We start from the raw sequence: 19281 nt of genomic DNA, 5'->3' as shown, positions 1-19281 counted from the left end.
AAAACAGATAATTCATCATGTGGCATCATATTGACACCTCCATGGTTCATCAGCAGAGTTGGAACCTTTAGCTCCACTGCCCAGTTCTCTGCCACTAGTGAAGTAACTGATAGCAGTAGTAGGTTGTCATCGTTTGTCTGTACCACAAGAGGGGGTGAGACACACATTTTGCTAGTGGATTTCACAGGTATTTGCTGTCAGCAGAGGAATGGTGAGACTCACGAATTAATAGGTTTTTTTCCAGGCTGTGGAGGGGAGTGTTCTCTGTTGGGCACAGACTTCTGCCCATTCTATCCCTACTCCCCTCAGACTTGATCCCTTCTGCTCCATCCCCTCCAATCTGTCCTAGTCCCGTCTCTTCCCCACCCTGGCTCCTTCTCCCAGTCCCATTCTTCTTGCCTACTGTGACGGTGCTGCCCGTGGGAGCCAGCTGAGGTCACTCAATCAGGGTGAACTGCAAACAAAACGGGGCAGACAAACCCCAAACGCTGGTGGATATTCCAATATTTAGATTTACCAAGCCAGCACAAAACAGCTTCTATAGTACCTCACTGGTTACTCAGAAGTCCAAACAACGCAGTTCCCTTAAAGTGCCCAGCCTCAGGCCTCCGTCCAGACACACCTGTCAGATATAATGATGATTTCTGAAAATCTTATCATATAAAAGAAAAGGTTCTTCCAATCGCAAAGGATCAGCCACATACCCAGGTTCAATTATAACTTAGATCTTACCCAAAATACACGCTTATAGCAAATTCTTATTAACTAAGCTAAAATTTATTTAAAAAAAAGGAGAGAGAGAGAGAGAGTTGGTTAAAAGATCAATATACATACAGACTTGAATTCTTGAGGTTCAGATACATAGCAGAGGTGAGCTTGTAGTTGACAAAAGTCCTTTAGATATATAGTCCATAGGTTATAGTCCAATGTCCATATTCATGGTGACTCCAGTCAGTGACTGGGGATCTCAATCCTTATGGCTTAAGGTTTCCCCTCTTGAAACCCAAAGCAGATCTGAGATGCAGAAGGATCGTGTCCCAAGGTTTTTATACATTTTCAGCAGCCTTTTGGCCTGAGAAAACAATAGGCTCAACTTTCCTTCTTCTAAACATCATGGCAATTAGCACAGGATAATTTATCCATTAAACAGTTCAGATACAGGTTAACACAACCTTCAAAGAGACATATAGACAATAATACTATTTCACTCAAGTATCATCATAAATGTTAATATTCCTTTTTTATCTTTGAATTAAAGCTATAGCAATAGACAAGACTTGTTTGCTTACATCACAAGACCTGAGCAAACACCTACCCTTCTACCTCTAACAATACAGACTTACATTTCAAAGCTCTATTCATTTACCTATCTTCCTAACCAGTCTCTACAGGTCAGCCATGGGCCAGGTCAGTTCATGAGTTAATTAACTCTTTCTGGCCCTGTCACCTTCCACTGAGATATTATATTACACTCATAACGTCACACTACCCTATTTCAGTCTCTAGTCTGCAGGTTTCTTCCCAGTCTCCTTGCCCAGCCACTCCTAGTTTGCTGCTCCAGGTCTGATTAGGATGATCAGACAGCAAGTGTGAAAAATCAGGACGGGGGTGCGGGGTAATAGGAGCCTATAAAAGAAAAAAACCCCAAAGTCAGGACTGTCCCTATAAAATAGGGACATCTGGTCACCCTAGGTCTGATCTGCCTCCCTGCTTTTTCACTTGCTCTCAGTTCAAGCCGCCCTCTCTTGGTTCCTCATCCAATCTCAGTCTATCCCCCTTCCTTGTTCCAGGCTCCAGCCTCTTTCTCTTCTACAGCTCCCAGTCTCCTTGCCCAGCTATTCGTTGCCCCCCAACTCCCAGGAACAGTTTGTCCTTTTCCTGCCCCTTGTTCTGGATTTAGTCCCCTCTGTATTCTAGTCAGGCAGCAGTCTCCTTATGCTGTGTGACTCGGCATGGAGATCACTGACTTAAAGCGGCGCAGTTGTAAGGTCTCCCATGTAGCCGCTCTGCTGATGGGAGAGAGCTCTACCGTAGGCATAATTAAATCACCCCAGCAAGCAGCTGTAGCTATGTCGGCAGAAGAGCATAGTGCTGTCCACACCGGCACATCATTTGGTGTAACTTATGTTGGTCAGGGGTATGGTTTTTTCACACTCCTGACAAACAAGTTTTACCGACAAAAATACTAGCGTAGACCTAGCGTAGGCCTCTTTATTTTTGCCTTATTTTTTAAAGACCCTGGCTATGCTGCATTAGCCTTACTATAGCTCATGTTTATAGAGGATTTATAAAAAGAACAGGAGTACTTGTGGCACCTTAGAGACTAACAAATTTATTAGAGCATTAGCTTTCGTGGGCTACAACCCACTTCTTCGGATGCATAAGTTATTTATAGAGGATTTATAGTTATTTTATTTTTCAGAAGAAGGTGGATTTTTTTTCTGAATTGTTTTCTTTGTTATTTCTCTGTGATCCAGTTTAGCTGATTTTAGTTTATTTTGCTTTTTCCATAATTGTGAGGACCACTTATTTATTTTATATATTTTGCTTAGTTTTATTTCTGTATTCTACATCAGGGGTTCTCAAACTTTTTCTTTCTGAGCCCCCCCGAACATGCTATTAAAAACTCCATGGCCCATCTGTGTCACAACAACTGTTTTTCTGCATATAAAAGTCAGGGTCGGCATTAGGGGGTAGCAAGCAGGGCAGTTGCCCTTGGCCACATGCCACAGGGGCCCCAGAAAGGTAATTTGCTTGGGTTTGGGCTTCAGCCTTGCCACAGCAGGGCTTCAGCTTTTTGCCCTGGATCCCAGCGAGTTTAACGCTGGCCCTGCTTGGCAGACCCCCTGCAACCTGCTTGCAGCCCTCCCCCCCCCCGCCCAAGAGTTGCAGACTACAGGTTGGGAATTGCTGTTCTACAAGCAACTGCAGAGATTATGATACATTGTATCCATCAAGGATGATAGAACATTTGATGGAGTATACACCTCTACCCCGATATAACGCTGTCCTCGGGAGCCAAAAAATCTTACCGCGTTATAGTGAAACCGCGTTATATCGAACGTGCTTTGATCCGCCGGAGTGCGCAGCCCCGACCCTCCAGAGCACTGCTTTACTGCGTTATATCCGAATTCGTGTTATATCGGGTCACGTTATATAGGGGTAGAGGTGTACTTCACTGCTGTTAAAGAAAATGCATAAATACTTTCCCCTTATCTGTTTATTTTTCCACCCATATAACAGTCCTGTTTAAAACTGCCAACAACCGTGTTTCCAGGTGAATTTAAAACGGGTTCTCAAACTGGGGGTTGTCACCCCTCAGGGGGTCGCGAGGTTATTACATGGGAGGTTGCAAGCTGTCAGCCTCCACCCCAAACCCTGCTTTGCCTGCAGCATTTATAATGGTGTTAAATATATTAAAAAGTGTTTTTAATTTATTGGGGGAGGGGGTCACACTCAGAGGCTTGCTATGTGAAAGGGGTCACCAGCACAAAAGCTTGAGAACCACTGATTTAAAACAACTTGCACGTCATTTGTGACACCAGTATCTCATCTAATCATCATGTGGCTCTTTCCTACACTAGAGTAAAACAGCTTCCAGTCAAGACTTCCTTAGAAATGTCTTATTTCATGGATCATTGACAAGAGGAAGCGTTTACAGACATTAGTGTCAATATAGCTGCCACACATGGGCCCTAAGTTTGCTTGTTAAAAATCCTGCACTAGCTAGGCTAAACAGGTCACAAGAGATATCAATCTTCATTCTTTGGCGCATAAGCTGAACTGATCCCTAACTTGGGTCAGGAAAGAATTTTTCTCCTCTGTGGCATACAGTTCACCACTCATCAAGTACATCTAGCATAAAAGGCTTTAGCCTTCTCTGGAGGAGCATCATTATATTGTCTACTACCAGGGGACAGGTGTAGGCAAAGCTGGTAGCACTATCTTTTAAGATTGCCCATTATGAAATCTGTTTTTTAGCTGCTTATAACTTGCCAAACTTTAATCATTTTGGATGAAATTCTATATGCTGGGTGTTCGGCTCAGACTGTTTTTTTTAAATTTCAACCAAAACAATTCAGCCATATCAGAGAACAAGGTTAGGGAAAAATGTATTTTACCCATGTTAAAAAATTCTGATGACCTTTTCTTTGAACAGTTCTAGTACCCCCAAGCTTTGCAGCAGAGACTTGAAATTGGTTAGGGAGTTGGCCTCTTAGAGCTTCCAGTGCAGAATTGGAGTCAGAACTGGCTTCGAGCCCTTAGAAGTTCCAGTCTTCAGGCATATCCAGTTCCGTTTCCCAGAGAGGGTCTGAGAAACCCAAAGGTAGCTTTGGACGCCACACCAAATCCACTTTCCTTGGTGTCGAGAGATGGAGAAAAGAGGAATACATGGCACCATTGCTCCATGCAGTCCTGTTCCTGAGGATCAGGCAGGCGGTTGGCACTGAAGATTAAGGTGGAATTATCTGGTGCTAAGGTAGGAGGTTCTTGTTATCAGCAGCCCATCTCCTTGCTTCTAAGGATTAGCTCCATCTTATCTAGTTCTGATGGAAAGATTGTCTATTCTCCCCAGTTTCAGTCCCAGGGAGGCTACAGTTTTCATTTCAGGCTCCATTATCTGTTTTGCTGAACAGAAATCCATAATGCTCCACTTGCTAGGGTGATGTTAAGGATTCCCTTGGAATTGAGGATTTGGAGCTGAAGTTTCCTTATTGTTACTTTGGTGCCAATGGAATAGAATGAGAAGTTCATTCTAGGGTCATTTAGTTCCTTTTGCCTCAAACTAGACCTTTCTTGGTTTCACCGTTGGCACAGAGTACTTCAGTGCATCCCTCTCAGTTGAGGTTTCGAACCCCACCTTCTGCACAAGGGCCATTTTGCATGTTTATCTGCCATGAGCCAACTGGCCTTCCTGGACATCACAGTCTTGGAGGATAGGAATGGCAGTCACTTTTTAATCTCCCCCTTGGTATACCAACCTGCCAAACCCCTGTACTACCTCCTTCACTGCGATTCGATTCAGATTCCACAGCTGAGGAAGAGAGTGTAGGCCATACTCCATAGAACTCATTTTTCTCCAGAGGATGTTATGATAGACATCATCAGTATTATGGAAGATGTAAAATCTTCCAAAACCTGCTCATCAGGAGCATGGATGCATTGGTCTTTGAGCTATCTACTGTTCAAGAAAAGTCTCACAAATTGTTGGATATTCTGGAAATGAGTCAGTCAGACAGAGGGGTTGTATTAATAATGGCCTCATGGATACTACCAAAAATTTCTGGATGGCACCAGCATCCATCTCACCAAGTTCTCAGAAACTTTTCAGAGGGCTCCAATCTTTGGGTCCACCCCCGTGATGTAGATCTTTTTTCACAATCTTTTTGAAGACATCCAACGGCAGGGGAGTAACCTTGTTTTATGATTCAAGTAAAAGCAACATTCCTGGGACAAAGTGTGTCCAAGCTTTCAACACCACTGTCCATGTCATGTCCTATGATTTCAGAGAAGCCTTGTGTTTCTATTGCTGTCGTTTCATGAGCATTGAAATTAATATTTGAAGAAAACCCAAAAAAGCCGACAAACATTTGCCTCGTCAGACCTTGTTAGGTACACTACACAAATTAAAAGAAATTGGATAGTATACAGAAGTACATTTGTCTTTATAGTGCATGGAGTGTAACTGAGCTCTGTATACATAGTGTAGCTGGGAACTACTGGGTACGAGATATCTTCAGGGCAACTGCTACTAAGGAGAAAATATTTTTAAAAGAGAGGAAGGATAGTCTTGTGGTTAAGGCGCATTCAAATAGGAGTTGAGTGCTGTGGTCAATTCTTGACTCTGTCTCTGTTCCCAAACTTCTGCTTACATGGCCTTTCCCTTTCTCCTGTCCTTTCCCCGTCTTGTATATTTAAAATGTAACCTGGTTAAGATGAGGTCTTTCAAAAGTTCCTAACCCAGTGGGCTCTTAATGTTGATTGGATCTCCTAATCACTCATGTAATACAAATAATATAATAAATGTAAAGCCTCAGGTGATATGTGATTCATGGGTGGCTGGTTGCTAATATATGTTGTGGTGTTATATAAATTAAAGCCTGATTCTGTACACGAACACTTAGTTTGCAGTGAAATGGGGCGTAAATGTATCCTGCACTAGCCTGCTGTCCAGGTTCCCTCCCCACTCTGAACTCTGGGGTACAGATGTGGGGACCTGCATGAAAGACCCCCTAAGCTTATTTTTACCAGCTTAGGTTAAAACTTCCCCAAAGCACAAATCCTTTTCTTGTTCTTGGATGGTATTGCTGCCACCACCAAGTGATTTAGACCAAAATCCAGGAAAAAGGGCCACATGGAGTCCCTGTTTCCCCAAAATATTCCCCCCAAGCCCCTTCACTCCCTTTCCTGGGGAGGCTTGAGAATAATATACTAACCAATAATATACTAACCTTGCCTTTACTTACAATTTCTGTAATTTTAGATGTATCATTTCAGGTATCTTTTCAGGAGATGGTTTACCTGCTTGGTCTCGCTCTCTGTCCAGAGAGAGAACAAACAAAGAGAGCACAAACAACACCTCTCTTCTTCCCCCCCCCCCTTGATTTGAAAGTATCTTCTTTCCTTATTGGTCCTTTTGGTCAGGTGCCAACCAGGTTATTTGAGCTTCTTAATCCCTTACAAGTAAAGTGATTCTGTACCGCTGGCCAGGAAGGATTTTGTTACTGCCTACATAAAGGTTGTTACCCTTCCCTTTATATTCATGACACCTGCCATGAACCAAGCGTCTATGATGTTTACCCTGCTGCCATGCACTAAAAGTTCCCTAGTGCGCTTTGACTCACTTTGGAACTGGAATAGATTAAAGCACATTAGTGAACTGTTAGTGTAAGGCAGCATGGTCCACACAGGCACTTACCCTGCACTAACCTGCCGTGCACTATGTTTACACCCTAGCTTGCTGTAAACCAGGGGTCTCAAACACGTGGCCCTGGAGTTATTTCCTGCGGCTGCCAAGCTCCCCTCCCCCCGCTGCCCCCGCTCCCTCCCCCCAGTGCGCCGTGTCCCCGCTCCTCTGCCTACCTCCAGGTGCTTCCTACTGCCGAACAGCTGTTTGGCGGCGCTTAGCACTTTCCAGGAGGGAGGGGGAGGAGCGGGGAGCCACGCGCTCAGGGGAGGAGGCGGAGAAGAGGCAGGGCAGGTGTGGGAATTTGGGGAAGGGGTTGGAATAGGGGCAGGGAGGGGGTAGAGTTGGGGTGGGGACTTTGGGGAAGGGGTTGGAATGGGGGCAGGGAAGGGGTGGGGTAAGGGCAGGGCCTCATGGAAGGGGTGGAGTGGGGGCAGGGCCAGGGGCAGCCGGGGGGGACACGGGACTTTTGTACCTTTATATGAAGGTGTCAGTGATGCGGCCCTCGGGCCAATGTACTAGTCCTCATGTGGCTCTCGTGGTGATTTGAGTTTGAGATCCCTGCTGTAAACTGAATATTGACAACAAGAGGGCTCAGCATGGGTGCTGCAGTCCACTTGCATGTAATGATTTAACAGGCTCAGGGTAGAGGAAAAATACATATGCTTTACCAGTCATTGTGGTTTATTGTCAATAATCAGCATAATAAGGAGGTACTATAATAATCTGTACATCTAAATGGTAACGTGGATGTAAAGCAGCCATACAAGGAATAGCAAAACAAAAACTACCTAATGATTTTCTGAATCATTATATGGCCTGTACAAGTTTTCGTCTTATGATTAAATGTTATGTTTTAGGTTTGTGAGAGACGATGAATTTGGCTGAGATTTGTGATAATGCCAAAAAAGGGAGAGAATACGCGCTTCTTGGGAACTACGACTCCTCTATGGTATATTACCAAGGTGTCATCCAGCAGATTCAGAGACACTGTCAATCAATCCGAGACCCAGCAGTTAAGGGCAAATGGCAACAGGTATGATGAAGCGGTATTGCACTGTATGTGGTTGATTTGGAAAGAAATACAACATTGCACAAGCTTTTTAAAATGTAGCCCAAATATATATTGGCTAAATTGAAGTTCATGATATTTATGTGGCAGTATTTCTTGTGACATAGTTAGAAGGGATTCTTTAGTTCTAATTGAATCAATTTTCCTGTCTTCATAGTGTGTCTTGCTAATCAACGGACTAATTGTGTGTGACTGCCTATTTTGGAAATACTATTATGTTTTCTACTAATACTATAATGATTTCCTTTTGCTCTCTCATCTTTCATCCAACTAATAAGCAGTAAGCTATGATGTGAGATGGGCTTGTATCATTAAAAAGATCAATATAGTTGCAATTATCTAAAATGTTATCTGCAGATAGTACTCTTAGGCCCTGATCTCACAATCACTTGGGCATGTGCTCAACTTTATTTGCATGAGGAGTATTTGTGGTTCGATTTCTAGGAGCGATGGAAAAAGTGAGAATGAATCTGTAGTGTTAATGGGAGGTAAATTGCTCCCAAGCTACTGATCTGTGTTAGTGCAGAGGTGGAGGAAGCAGACTGGCATAGCAATAGAAATAGATAAGCAGCAGACAGTGTGCTGCATCACTTAATGCTATAAGCAGGTGTCATCTGAGATTCCAAGGCAGATAGATCCCACAGCAAGGAAAACATACAAAATGCCGAAATGCATAAATCATGGATTCAATACTTAAACACAATATTAACAACAGATGTGAAATCTTTGAGGGATAATGTCACAGTTTTTAGGCCAAAACATTTGATTTAGCTCAATATTGTAACAATATTAGCGTTGGATCTTGGAGTCCATTAACTCACATGAACTCACATATGTCAGTCTGGGTTTGGATAAATTCTTACAGCATAAATCTCTTGGATTCCAAATATCACTTTGAAAAAAAAAACAGGCTACATGCGGCAGTGGGAAGGGAAGAGCAGAAAAACTGCCTATTTTTGTGGAATCTAGCAAAATCAATGGGACAAATTCTGTCCTTGGCTCTGGGCATGCTGGTATCATGACTTTAGTAGGAGCCCCCTGCAGGCAACCAAGGATAGAGCTTGGTCCAGTGTTATGTGCTGTGCAGACTTTAAACAAACACATATAATTAGATTGATACTGATGTCAGACACATTTTGGCAAAATAAGGCGCTATATACATTAAAGTTGTTGTAGACAAAATGTTCTATGTTAACTTCAGCTCCATTCAAAACGCGCACACAAAAAATCTGTTTATCAAGGCAAAATGGACAAAGTAAAGGGACAATACAGGTTTATGTTTGTACATGATACTACTGTAAACAGGCAAAATTTAAAATAATTACCTGAGATTATCTCCTTAGTTAAATTAATTAAAAAAAATGCGCACGAGACATTGCATTCCATTCAAATTAAGTTTTATACAATAAGAATTTGTATAAGATATGTATACAAAGTGTATTCATAGTATCCACTTTGTGTACACATCCTCCAAAGATTAATTTGTTGATGTTGGAAAACACTTTTTGTATAACGGAGGGAATTCAGGACGAAGGCAGAAGACAAGCTGATCAGTTTTCAAAATGATCTAAAAGGTCCAATCCTTCCATCACTGACATAAATAGGAATTTTGCCATTGACTTTAATGTGGCCAGAATAAGTCATTAAAGCTCAAGTGCTTAGGTAAGTGCTTAACTTTCAGACCAGGATTACTCCCACTGACTTCAACAGTATTCGTAGGAACATAAGAACGGCCATACTGGGTCAGACCAAAGGTCCATTCAGCCCAGTATCCTGTCTACTGACAGTGACCAATGCCAGGTGTCCCAGAGGGAGTGAACCTAACAGGTAATGATCAAATGATCTCTCTCCTGCCATCCATCTCCACCCTCTGACAACAGAGGCTAAGGACACCATTCCTTACCCATCCTGGCTAATAGCCATTAATGGATTTAATCTCCATGAATTTATCTAGTTCTCTTTTAAACCCTGTTATAGTCCTAGCCTTCACAACCTCCTCAGGCAAGGAGTTCCACCGGTTGACTGTGCGCTGTGTGAAGAAGAACCCTCTTTAATTTGTTTTAAACCTGCTGCCCATTAATTTCATTTGGTGACCACTAGTTCTTATATTATGGGAACAAGTAAATAACTTTTTTCCTTATTCACTTTCTCCACATCATTCATGATTTTATATACCTCTATCATATCCCCCCTTAGTCTCCTCTTTTCCAAGCTGAAAAGTCCTAGCCTCTTTAATCTCTCCTCATATGGGACCCATTTCAAACCCCTAATCATTTTAGTTGCCTTTCTCTGAACCTTTTTTAATGCCAGTATATCTTTTTTGAGATGAGGAGACCACATCTGTACTCAGTATTCAAGATGTGGGTGAATCATGGATTCATATAAGGTCAATAAGATATTCTCCGTCTTATTCTCTATCCCTTTTTGAATGATTCCTAACATCCTGTTTGCTTTTTTGACTGCTGCTGCACACTGCATGGACGTCTTCAGAGAACTATCCACGATGACTCCAAGATCTCTTTCCTGATTAGTTGTAGCTAAATTAGCCCCCATCATATTGTATGTAAACTAAATATCATACTATTCATAGCTCTTTACATTGGGGCTATGAAAGGTCTTGGCACTTACTAAGGTTTGTCAAACTGCCACATTAACTTGACATTTCTAATACTTGGATTTCATTGAAAAATTAATTTAGTGCATTAAAGAAAAGGATCTCCTTGATTTCAGTGGGAGTTGGATCAGGCCATGAATCAACAGATAGTAGATTAACAAGTATGAGATACATTTTAAGGAATTATCTATTTGAATGGTGCTAGTTATCTACTATATTCTCTGACCAGTAGAAAATGGAAGTTTCAAACATACAATGCAAGTGTATAACTTCAAAGTCAGACTTCCGTTATAAAAGTAAGAAAACGTGGGTGAAGTAATATCTTTTATTGGACCAACTTCTGTTGGTGAAAGACATAGGCACCGACTCCGTGGGTGCTCCGGGGCTGGAGCACCCTTAGGAAAAAAAAATGGTGGGTGCTTAGCACCCATTGGCAGCCCCCCATCAACGGCTCTCCCCCCCCCCCGCGCCTTCTGCCCGCCGGTGGGTACCGCCGATCAGCGCCTTCCCCTCCCTCCCAGCGCCTACCGCCTGCTGTGCATCAGCTGTTTCACAGCATCAGGAGGTGCTGGGGGTGAGGGGAGGAGCAAAGGCACAGTGTGCTCGGAGTGAGGGGGCAGAACTGGGCGGGGAAGGGGTGAGAAGAGGCAGGGTGGGAACAAGCAGGGCGGGGATGGGGGGGGCACTGGGAGAAGGGGTAGAGTAGGAGCAGAGCCGGGGGGAGCACCTCCCGGCAGATTAGAAACTGGGTGCTTATGGTGAAAGAGACAAGCTTTTGACCTCCACAGAGCTCTTCTTCATGTCAACTTGTCTGTTTCACCAACAGAAGTTGGTCCAATAAAAGTTATTGCCTCACCCGCCTTGATTCTCTCATATCCTGGGGCCAACATAGCTACAATAACACTGAAAACAAATTATAAAAGTAAGTCATGTTCCCACTTTCTTCTGTTGCTTTAGTTGTCTTCTTAACCTAGGCTACCTTTATTTCCCTCTCTCATGTCTGTGTTACTGAAAACATTTCCTGATGCTTTGAATGTATTGTGACGGTTCACCTGTACAAGTGAACATCTCTGTCAAGTTTTGAACAATATCAGGGCATGGATCTTGCAGCCCATGCTCTCAAGGTTCCATTGAAGTGTAATAGGAGTAGTCACATATCTAAGAGCTGCTGGATTGGGCCATTAGTTCTTCGTAAATGTTAATTTATTCTATTGTAGTAAACATTTTCTAAACCTTTTATTCTGTTGTAAATTGAGATTGTATATATTAAAAAAAAGACCTGTGCAAAAATTAAAACACTTTTTTTTTTTTTCTGAAATCACTTGTTTATTTTGAAGGTCCGGCAAGAATTACTGGAGGAATATGAGCAAGTAAAGAGTATTGTCAACACGTTAGAGAGTTTTAAAATAGACAAACCTCCAGATATTCCTGTATCCTATCAAGATGAGCCATTTAGGGATCCTGCTGTTTGGCCACCTCCAGTTCCGGCTGAGCACAGGTAACTGGAAAGCACTTTGGGATAGTTCAAACCTTAACTCCACCCTTGAACATTAATATCTCTTACCAGTGGACAAATTGATTTTTCAAGAGTCTGTTGCTACCTAAAAAGAATTCTGCAGTTCAATTGTGGGGGTGATTTTTGAGGAATTGGATGTGTTTGTACAGTGGAAGAGGAAGTGAGTTTGGGTATTATGGTGTGGTAAGGCCCATGTATGGAGGTTGGGCAGGATATTAATATTTCCATAACTGATTTTCTTGACTTTTGATGATTGTCCTGCTAAGAAATTCACTTGAACAACTTTAACGCTAACAAAATTCTTTTATTATAAATGCCTTGGAATAATAAAAATTACAGATAGAAAAGACCTATTAAATCATCCACTCCAGATCCCTGATATTGTAGGATGGGTTATTCGTGAACAGTGACTGTTTTTGAGGTCAGTAGTGGTTCAGGTATGGCCTAAGATACATAATATGTTGCCTGAAGCCAATTGCTTTAGTACTGAAGGAAATCTGCAGACAAGGTGATGCTTTACAGAGCTAGGGCCTGATTCAAAGCCCACTGTAGTCCATGGAAATACTCCCATTGAATTCAGTGGACTTTATAACAGTAGGGTTACCATATGTCCGGATTTTCCCGGACATGTCTGGCTTTTTGGTCGTCAAATCCCCGTCCGGGAGGAATTTCCAAAAAGCCGAACATGTCCGGGAAAATAGGGAGGCATGGTAAGGGGATCGCCTCCTCCCCGGGCTCCAACTTTCCCGGCTCCCGCCGCTCTCCACCACGCGCTGGGGCCGAAGCAACTTCCCCTGCGCAGCAGCAGCCGGAGCTCGGGGGGCAGGAGGGAGGAGGGGGAATGCGGGGTGCTCAGGGGAGGGGGTGGAGTTGGGGCAGGGACTTTGGAGAAGGGGCAGAGTTGGGGCGGGACTGGGGACGGGGAAGGGCCGGAGTTGGGGCGGGGCCAGGGCCCCGTGGAGTGTCCCCTTTTTTCAGTATTGAAATATGGTAACCCTATATAACAGGCCCCTAATGTAGGTCTCTAGTCTAATTTTTTAGTACATAAAAGTGTTACACATTGTAGTTAAGGGGTTCTCTGAAAATAGTTGAGTTGCCCATTTTGTTGTTTGAAAGAGTGGTCAGTTGTCTGATTTATTTATTAAAAACTATTTTCATGAAGTCCTAAAGACTTTCTTATCAGGTCATAGGAGGCTTTTTTTTGCCAGTTGGAATTGAGGGATACAATAGAAAAAAGTAAAGCATCTATATTAGTTTTAGGTTTCTAAAATACCTTTCATCTGGAAGGATCCTGCTCAGCAGAACTGGAATACAGGCACCTGTGGGATGGACGACAGCAATCCGTGGGATGTGGAAGGGGGTGGCCTGCTCTTGGGATATTTATCATCTTGCAAGATATCACTGAATGATGTAGAGCTGAGTTAGCAAAATTGGGAATTTGGTAGTAATTGGAAGCAGTTACTAACCAAAAGCTATTTTGTAGCCTATATGAAATGTGTGTGGTTTTCTTAGTGCATTACCTAGTGGACATGGGCCTGATTCCTCATGACTTTGTACCATGTGTAGTCATTTACCCCCTGTTCAAAGTGCGTGTAAAACATTACCATAGCTTGCTGCTTCAGTTTCCCCCATCTCTACCCCATTACACTATTGTGAGTGTCAAGCTACTCAGTGACTCCAGAGCATGAGTACCAACCCTCAGGACAGACTATTAAGAACCAGGGCACTAGCCCCAAATTGATTGTGAATTTTATCCTTAGATTTCACCAACCAGTTATCAAGTGTAAACTCCTCAGGCATTATAACAGCCAAACAAGGAGTCATAGGCAGTCCCCTTGGGTACTCCATTCTATCTTGTCCCCAGGTGAACATACCTTTGTGATAGATGGTCCCTTACACCAAGAATCACAACAATATTCAGGTTATTCCCAGTCCCAAAGGACCAGTCACTTACCCAAGGTCAGTTGTACCTTAGATCTCATGCCAGAGACAATGCTTGTAACCAATCCTATAATAAATTATATACAGATTTATTAAAATATGAAAGGAAATAAGAGTTACATACAAGGTTAAAGCAAGTAAACAGATGTTACAATCTTAAATTTCAAAAGGTAATAGAAGCTTCTATAATAAACAAGCGCTATAAGTTTTATAGGGCTAATCCAGGCTAAGCAGCTGTGGGGACCTCTTACTTATGCCTAGGAAACCTGGCCCTCTAGAGTCCAAGCAGCATAAATCTCCAGTTCCTTCTTATTACGAGTTTTTATCTCCCTCATCCCTTGTTCTCTGAGCTGCAAACTCAGCTGATGGGAGGAATCCACTTGCATGACTCATCTTCATGTGGGGAAGGCAAAACAAATACATTTATTTTGTCCTCTTTAATGTCCCACAATAGTCCATCTGGTGTCAATGGACCTTCCGTGTTGGACAGGATGTAACACCTTCTGTGGGAGACCAGCATTTCACACTAGCTAATGTCTCTCTCTCCTGTCTGGTGATTTACAGAGGCTTACAATACAACTTCTCAATTATTACCTTACAATATGGGATACAGATGTTATAAATGAGATTAATGCATGCAGCAGCTCACAAGCATTCAATAAAATCTAAACACATTCTTATAATTCTAATACCTATTTTAACAATACTAACAGCCAGACTGGCTCCAGCTATGTATCTGTCAATGTTCAGTTGAGACATGGGGACCTTAGTACGAGCTGGCACCTGTCACAGTGAGCTTTAAAGTTTGCAGGCGATTTTGGATGAAGGGCAGTATAAAGTGCAAAGTGGATTTATTTATTTATGTTGTTTATAGATTAAACTGTTTCTTGGCTTGGGTGTAGGGTCATAGATGGGAGAAGTGACCCATCCCAGCAGGTCAACCCCACTTGTAAAATAAATTAGTCTCATGCGGCTGCAGATGAGTAAAGAAAATTACTTTAAACGGTAACAGTAGCAGCAACTCTGTTTCTTTACGCATGATGAAAAATTATTTGAAGTAAATACTTAATAATCACATCCAGTTTGTGAAAATGTGTGTGTGAGACTTTTAAAAATTAATCTTTCAGGAAAGTAGTTGCAAGTTTTGAAACAATGGCAGCAAACATGAATAAAGGGATTTATTAGAGGGAACATTCGTTTAAATTGATTACATCTTGGCCATATATTTTGTTCTGTATTTCAAGTCTAAACTGACCTCCCAAGCAAAATGAATATGACCTCAGTTTAATCTTAAAACCAAATTCTGACCCCTCATACCACGGCTCAGTTTCCATTAAGGTCAGTGGGAGGTATACAAAGGTGTATGAGTATGCAGTTTGGTTCTATCTAGTCCTAACTTTCTGGACAATTTGTAAGTGTTGACACTTTCACATGGGGCGATTAAGATTGAGAATGGGTCACTTTTTTCTCATTGTCTTGCTCTCTTAGATATTGAGGCCTGTCAAAGTTCTTAGCTGGCCTATTTCCCGGAATTTCTTCTACGACTGTTCTTATAGGATCTGTGCTTTTGAATATAGCATAATTTAGTCCCATGATTTATAGCTACAGGAAACTGGAACTCAGAGCCTGAAACTGAAATCTGATTTGTTTTTTCCACATGCATTTTGGTTGGTTATTGTAGGGTTGGTCACGAGTGCTGAGTTGTTGGTATTGATCTTTTTTTTTTTTTTTAAACTGTGATTGATATATTTTTTTTGTTTGCCAGGGCTCCACCTCAGATAAAACGTCCCAACCGAGAAGTTAAACCTTTGAGGAAAGAATCACCAGGATTGCAGCCGCGAGGGCCTGTGGGCAGAGCACACCCAATATCAAAAAGTGAAAAGCCTGCCAGTAGCCGAGAGAGGGAATCTAGAGCTAAAGGGAGAGAGGACAAGGTAAAAACTGGGGGCGGAGGAGTTGGAGGGTTGTGTGTGCAGGGGGGAAGCATTTTTTTAAAATAAATAAGCAAAAACTTAAGTTTTCCTGTGCAAGGGCAACATGGAGGGTCTACATCAGATTGTGGACAAAGCACGTATTACGAAGTGATTCAGTTGTAATATCACCAAGCTGGATACTGCTTTAAACTCTCAGCACTGTTTTTAATCAGGAAGGTTTTTTTATAACAGCACAGTTTACTGTAGCTTTGTTTTTCTGCATGTTTCAGCAAGGTTATGGGCCTGATTCTGATCTCCTGTATAATAGTGTAAATCAGGAGTAAATTCTATTCAGTTTAAGAGATCAGAACTGGGCCCTATTATAAAGTTTTCCAAGTAAAGAATATAGAAGTGAGATCAGTGAGAGTCTTTAGATATGCAGTTTTATTAGGATTCTGCAGGATTTAAATTAAGATGAGTTAAAACAATTGAGATTGTTCTGTAAATTCTGCAGTGGTCTACAATTATTTACAATAGTATTTTTAAGTATGTTCTTAACTAGCAGGTGGAGATGTACCAAAAGCATACAGATTAAAAAGACAACCAAGCTTTTTTAAGAATCCCATCATTAGGAGATTATTATTATAAATAACAAGACATTTAGAGGAAAATGTTTCTTTGAAAAGCATTGGGCGGACGACACAGTGTTCTGAATTAAAATGGGCTGGGAATTGAAATTAGTTTTTGAAAAGGTTTGTTGTAAAAAGAGAAACAATACTAGAGTGAGAGAGAAGACAGTAGGAACTGATTCGCCAACATGTAACTATAGAAGACATTTCAAAAGGAATTCTTTTTGAGAAAGTAAGATGCGTGTATGAAAAATTGGGTGTTTATAACTGAAACTGCCTTACAATCTTAACTGTGGAGTCACTATCAGGAATCCATAGAAGCCATGGTATAAATCAGTGATACACAGACCTCAGTGGTTCAGGAGTCAAATTAACCAAAAGAGCCACAGTAGTGTGAATTCATTGTTTTATTTACTACTGTTCATATTTAAATAGTATGACAGGGGAAATACTTAGTTTTTATATACATATATATTATTCTCAGAGCAAATAAGTTAATAACTTAATTGGTTAACATAGTAAAAGCATCCTGATTGGTTAATAACTTAGAGGGATTAAATCACACCGTGTTTTAATATTATGTGCTGCAAAGAGCCGCAGGAGACACGTTAAAGAGCCACTTGTGGCTCATGGGTCGCAGTCTGAGTATCACTGGTATAAACAGTACAAGACTGGAGCATAATGAGATTCCATATCTCACAAAAGTAAAGGCATCTAACCTATTTGGAGCTTGTGGTATAATACAGGTTGTGATTGGTGAGTTAGAAAATATTTTGGTAAGTTTTCATAGCTACACACTAAATACTCAAGAATGAGAAAGGACTTAAAGGGAAGAATCCAGCACTGTCAAGGGATAGACAAAAGTGACCTTTGTATCAGTTATTTTTGATTCTGTAGAAGAGGGTATTAAGCAACACTAGTCCTCCTTGTCACTGGTTGTTCGGACATAGTCTTCTAGCAGTGCCAGTGAATACACTTCTAAGTTTATTTGAAGTTTAAAGTTGAATCATTTTAGAAATCTCTCTCTACATACTTAGAACAGCAAGATTTACAGTAACAAGGGAACACTCTGCAAGCTATAAAAAGCTTTTCAAGAACGGTGAAAATTGTTTACAGTTCTGCTGGTTAAATGAGGAACTGGAATCATGTTGTGTGACCAGTTTAATACATCAGGCATGTATGCATTCAAGTCTTGCCTCTAATGAGGGTAAAACCATGCACTTTAAAGTTTCCTGTAAGGAGCATTATAAGGCTTTACTATGGATGAGGCTGTGCTGGTACTACTTCTAGGACAGTATTGGAGTAATACTACTAATAATCTACAGCAGGGAAGCCAGATGGAGAAGTTTCATAAATAGAAATATATTTCATATAGTACGTAACTTTTTAAAATTGCTTTTATCTGAATATTTTTTAAAAACCTTCTCATAGTTTACATTAATACCTAAAATAAGCAAGAACTTAGATTTCTCCTACCAGTTTTATCCTTGTCCGCTAACAAGCATTGATGTCATGTAGTGTTTGGAATGGAGCTGAAATTAGCATACTTCTTTTTGTCAACACGTCAGTTGACATGAGATCAGTTGCTGCTTATGTTCCATTTATTTTTAAATGTACTGGAGTAGGGCACATGATGATTAAAATTCTGTTGACTGTTGAATAGACACGTGTTGCTATAAATCATGCTACTCTACAGCATGCAGAGAGATTTCTAAAATGATGGAATGTTGTATTTTAAAGGGGATTCGTTTGGTTGCCTGGCCAGATCTTGTTAGAAGTTGTAAAAATAAGATTCTCATCCAGTAAGATATTGGTGCAATGTGATTGGTTGTAGCTTGCAATGGGTATGCTAATGCTGATACATAGATATAAATGAATGCTTCTTTTTCTGGATTTGTAGCCAAAACAACTATCTCATCTTATGGGTTTGTAACCATCCTCTTCCCAAGCCATGTAATAACCTCTTCAATCTGATTGTAAGCAGGGTCATGGAGTTTGTCCTTTATTTGCCTGTAAAGTAATTTGCATGTTTATAGTGCTACATAATTAATAATTTCTACCCTGAGATCCCACTCCGATGGTGTTTATGCACTAGCACCCCTTTAAAATGCGGTTTCCCAAGTGTTTTTTTTCCCTTTCTTTCTCTACTGCCCAGAAAGCCTCCAGGCTGGTTGTCGTGGTCCCCCCCACTGGAATATTGTCAGGAATTTCAGCCTGTCAACCCAGCCGCTTATTTTAAATAGGCAATGTGTGTATGTTACAAAGGTTGTATAATGCCCCATGTGTGCCCTAGGAGAATGTTTGGGAGTACTCTGAAAATTAGATTAGTGTCTTCTAATAGGGAAGCCACCAAAGCTATGCAGAGCAGTTCTACCAACCTAATGCTACAAAAGATGCTGTTATGCCTGGGAAAGTATTCAGAACCACCCACGAATGTATAACTCAACCATTATTTGGGCAACTAATCCTTAAATCTGTGAGTAATTCCAATTACATTAATAATGGAGCTACTTGCAAGACTAGTGATTAATCACCCAAATAAGGGCTTCAGAATTGGGCTTATTTGTAACTACTATTAATCATTTTGTTGCACATGAAAACTGTAAATATTTTAAATCTTACTTTAGTTCAGGTGTAGATCAGTAATACAATGCCCTGTTCTACAGCTTGAGTGTCAATTTGGCAGAGC

The 19281-nt window shown here is 41.3% G+C and overlaps 1 protein-coding gene across 1 annotated transcript in view; it reads left to right on the top strand.

Moving 5' to 3' along the window:
• The window catches only part of LOC112110225 (katanin p60 ATPase-containing subunit A-like 1), a 53176-nt gene that overhangs the window by 8464 nt on the left and 25431 nt on the right, over nucleotides 1–19281 (top strand). The window contains exons 2-4 of the mRNA XM_024205126.3: nucleotides 7768–7943; nucleotides 11931–12091; nucleotides 15816–15984. Coding sequence (XP_024060894.1) covers nucleotides 7782–7943; nucleotides 11931–12091; nucleotides 15816–15984 — 492 coding nt within the window. The 5' untranslated portion in view covers nucleotides 7768–7781. The remainder of the gene's footprint in view (nucleotides 1–7767; nucleotides 7944–11930; nucleotides 12092–15815; nucleotides 15985–19281) is intronic.

The sequence above is a fragment of the Terrapene carolina genome, unplaced genomic scaffold (genome assembly GCF_002925995.2).
Source record: "Terrapene carolina triunguis isolate 2854851 unplaced genomic scaffold, T_m_triunguis-2.0 Scaffold141, whole genome shotgun sequence".
Taxonomy (NCBI): domain Eukaryota; kingdom Metazoa; phylum Chordata; order Testudines; family Emydidae; genus Terrapene; species Terrapene triunguis.
The sequence above is the reverse complement of the archived record's forward strand: the minus strand, read 5'-3'. Positions and strand labels throughout refer to the sequence as shown.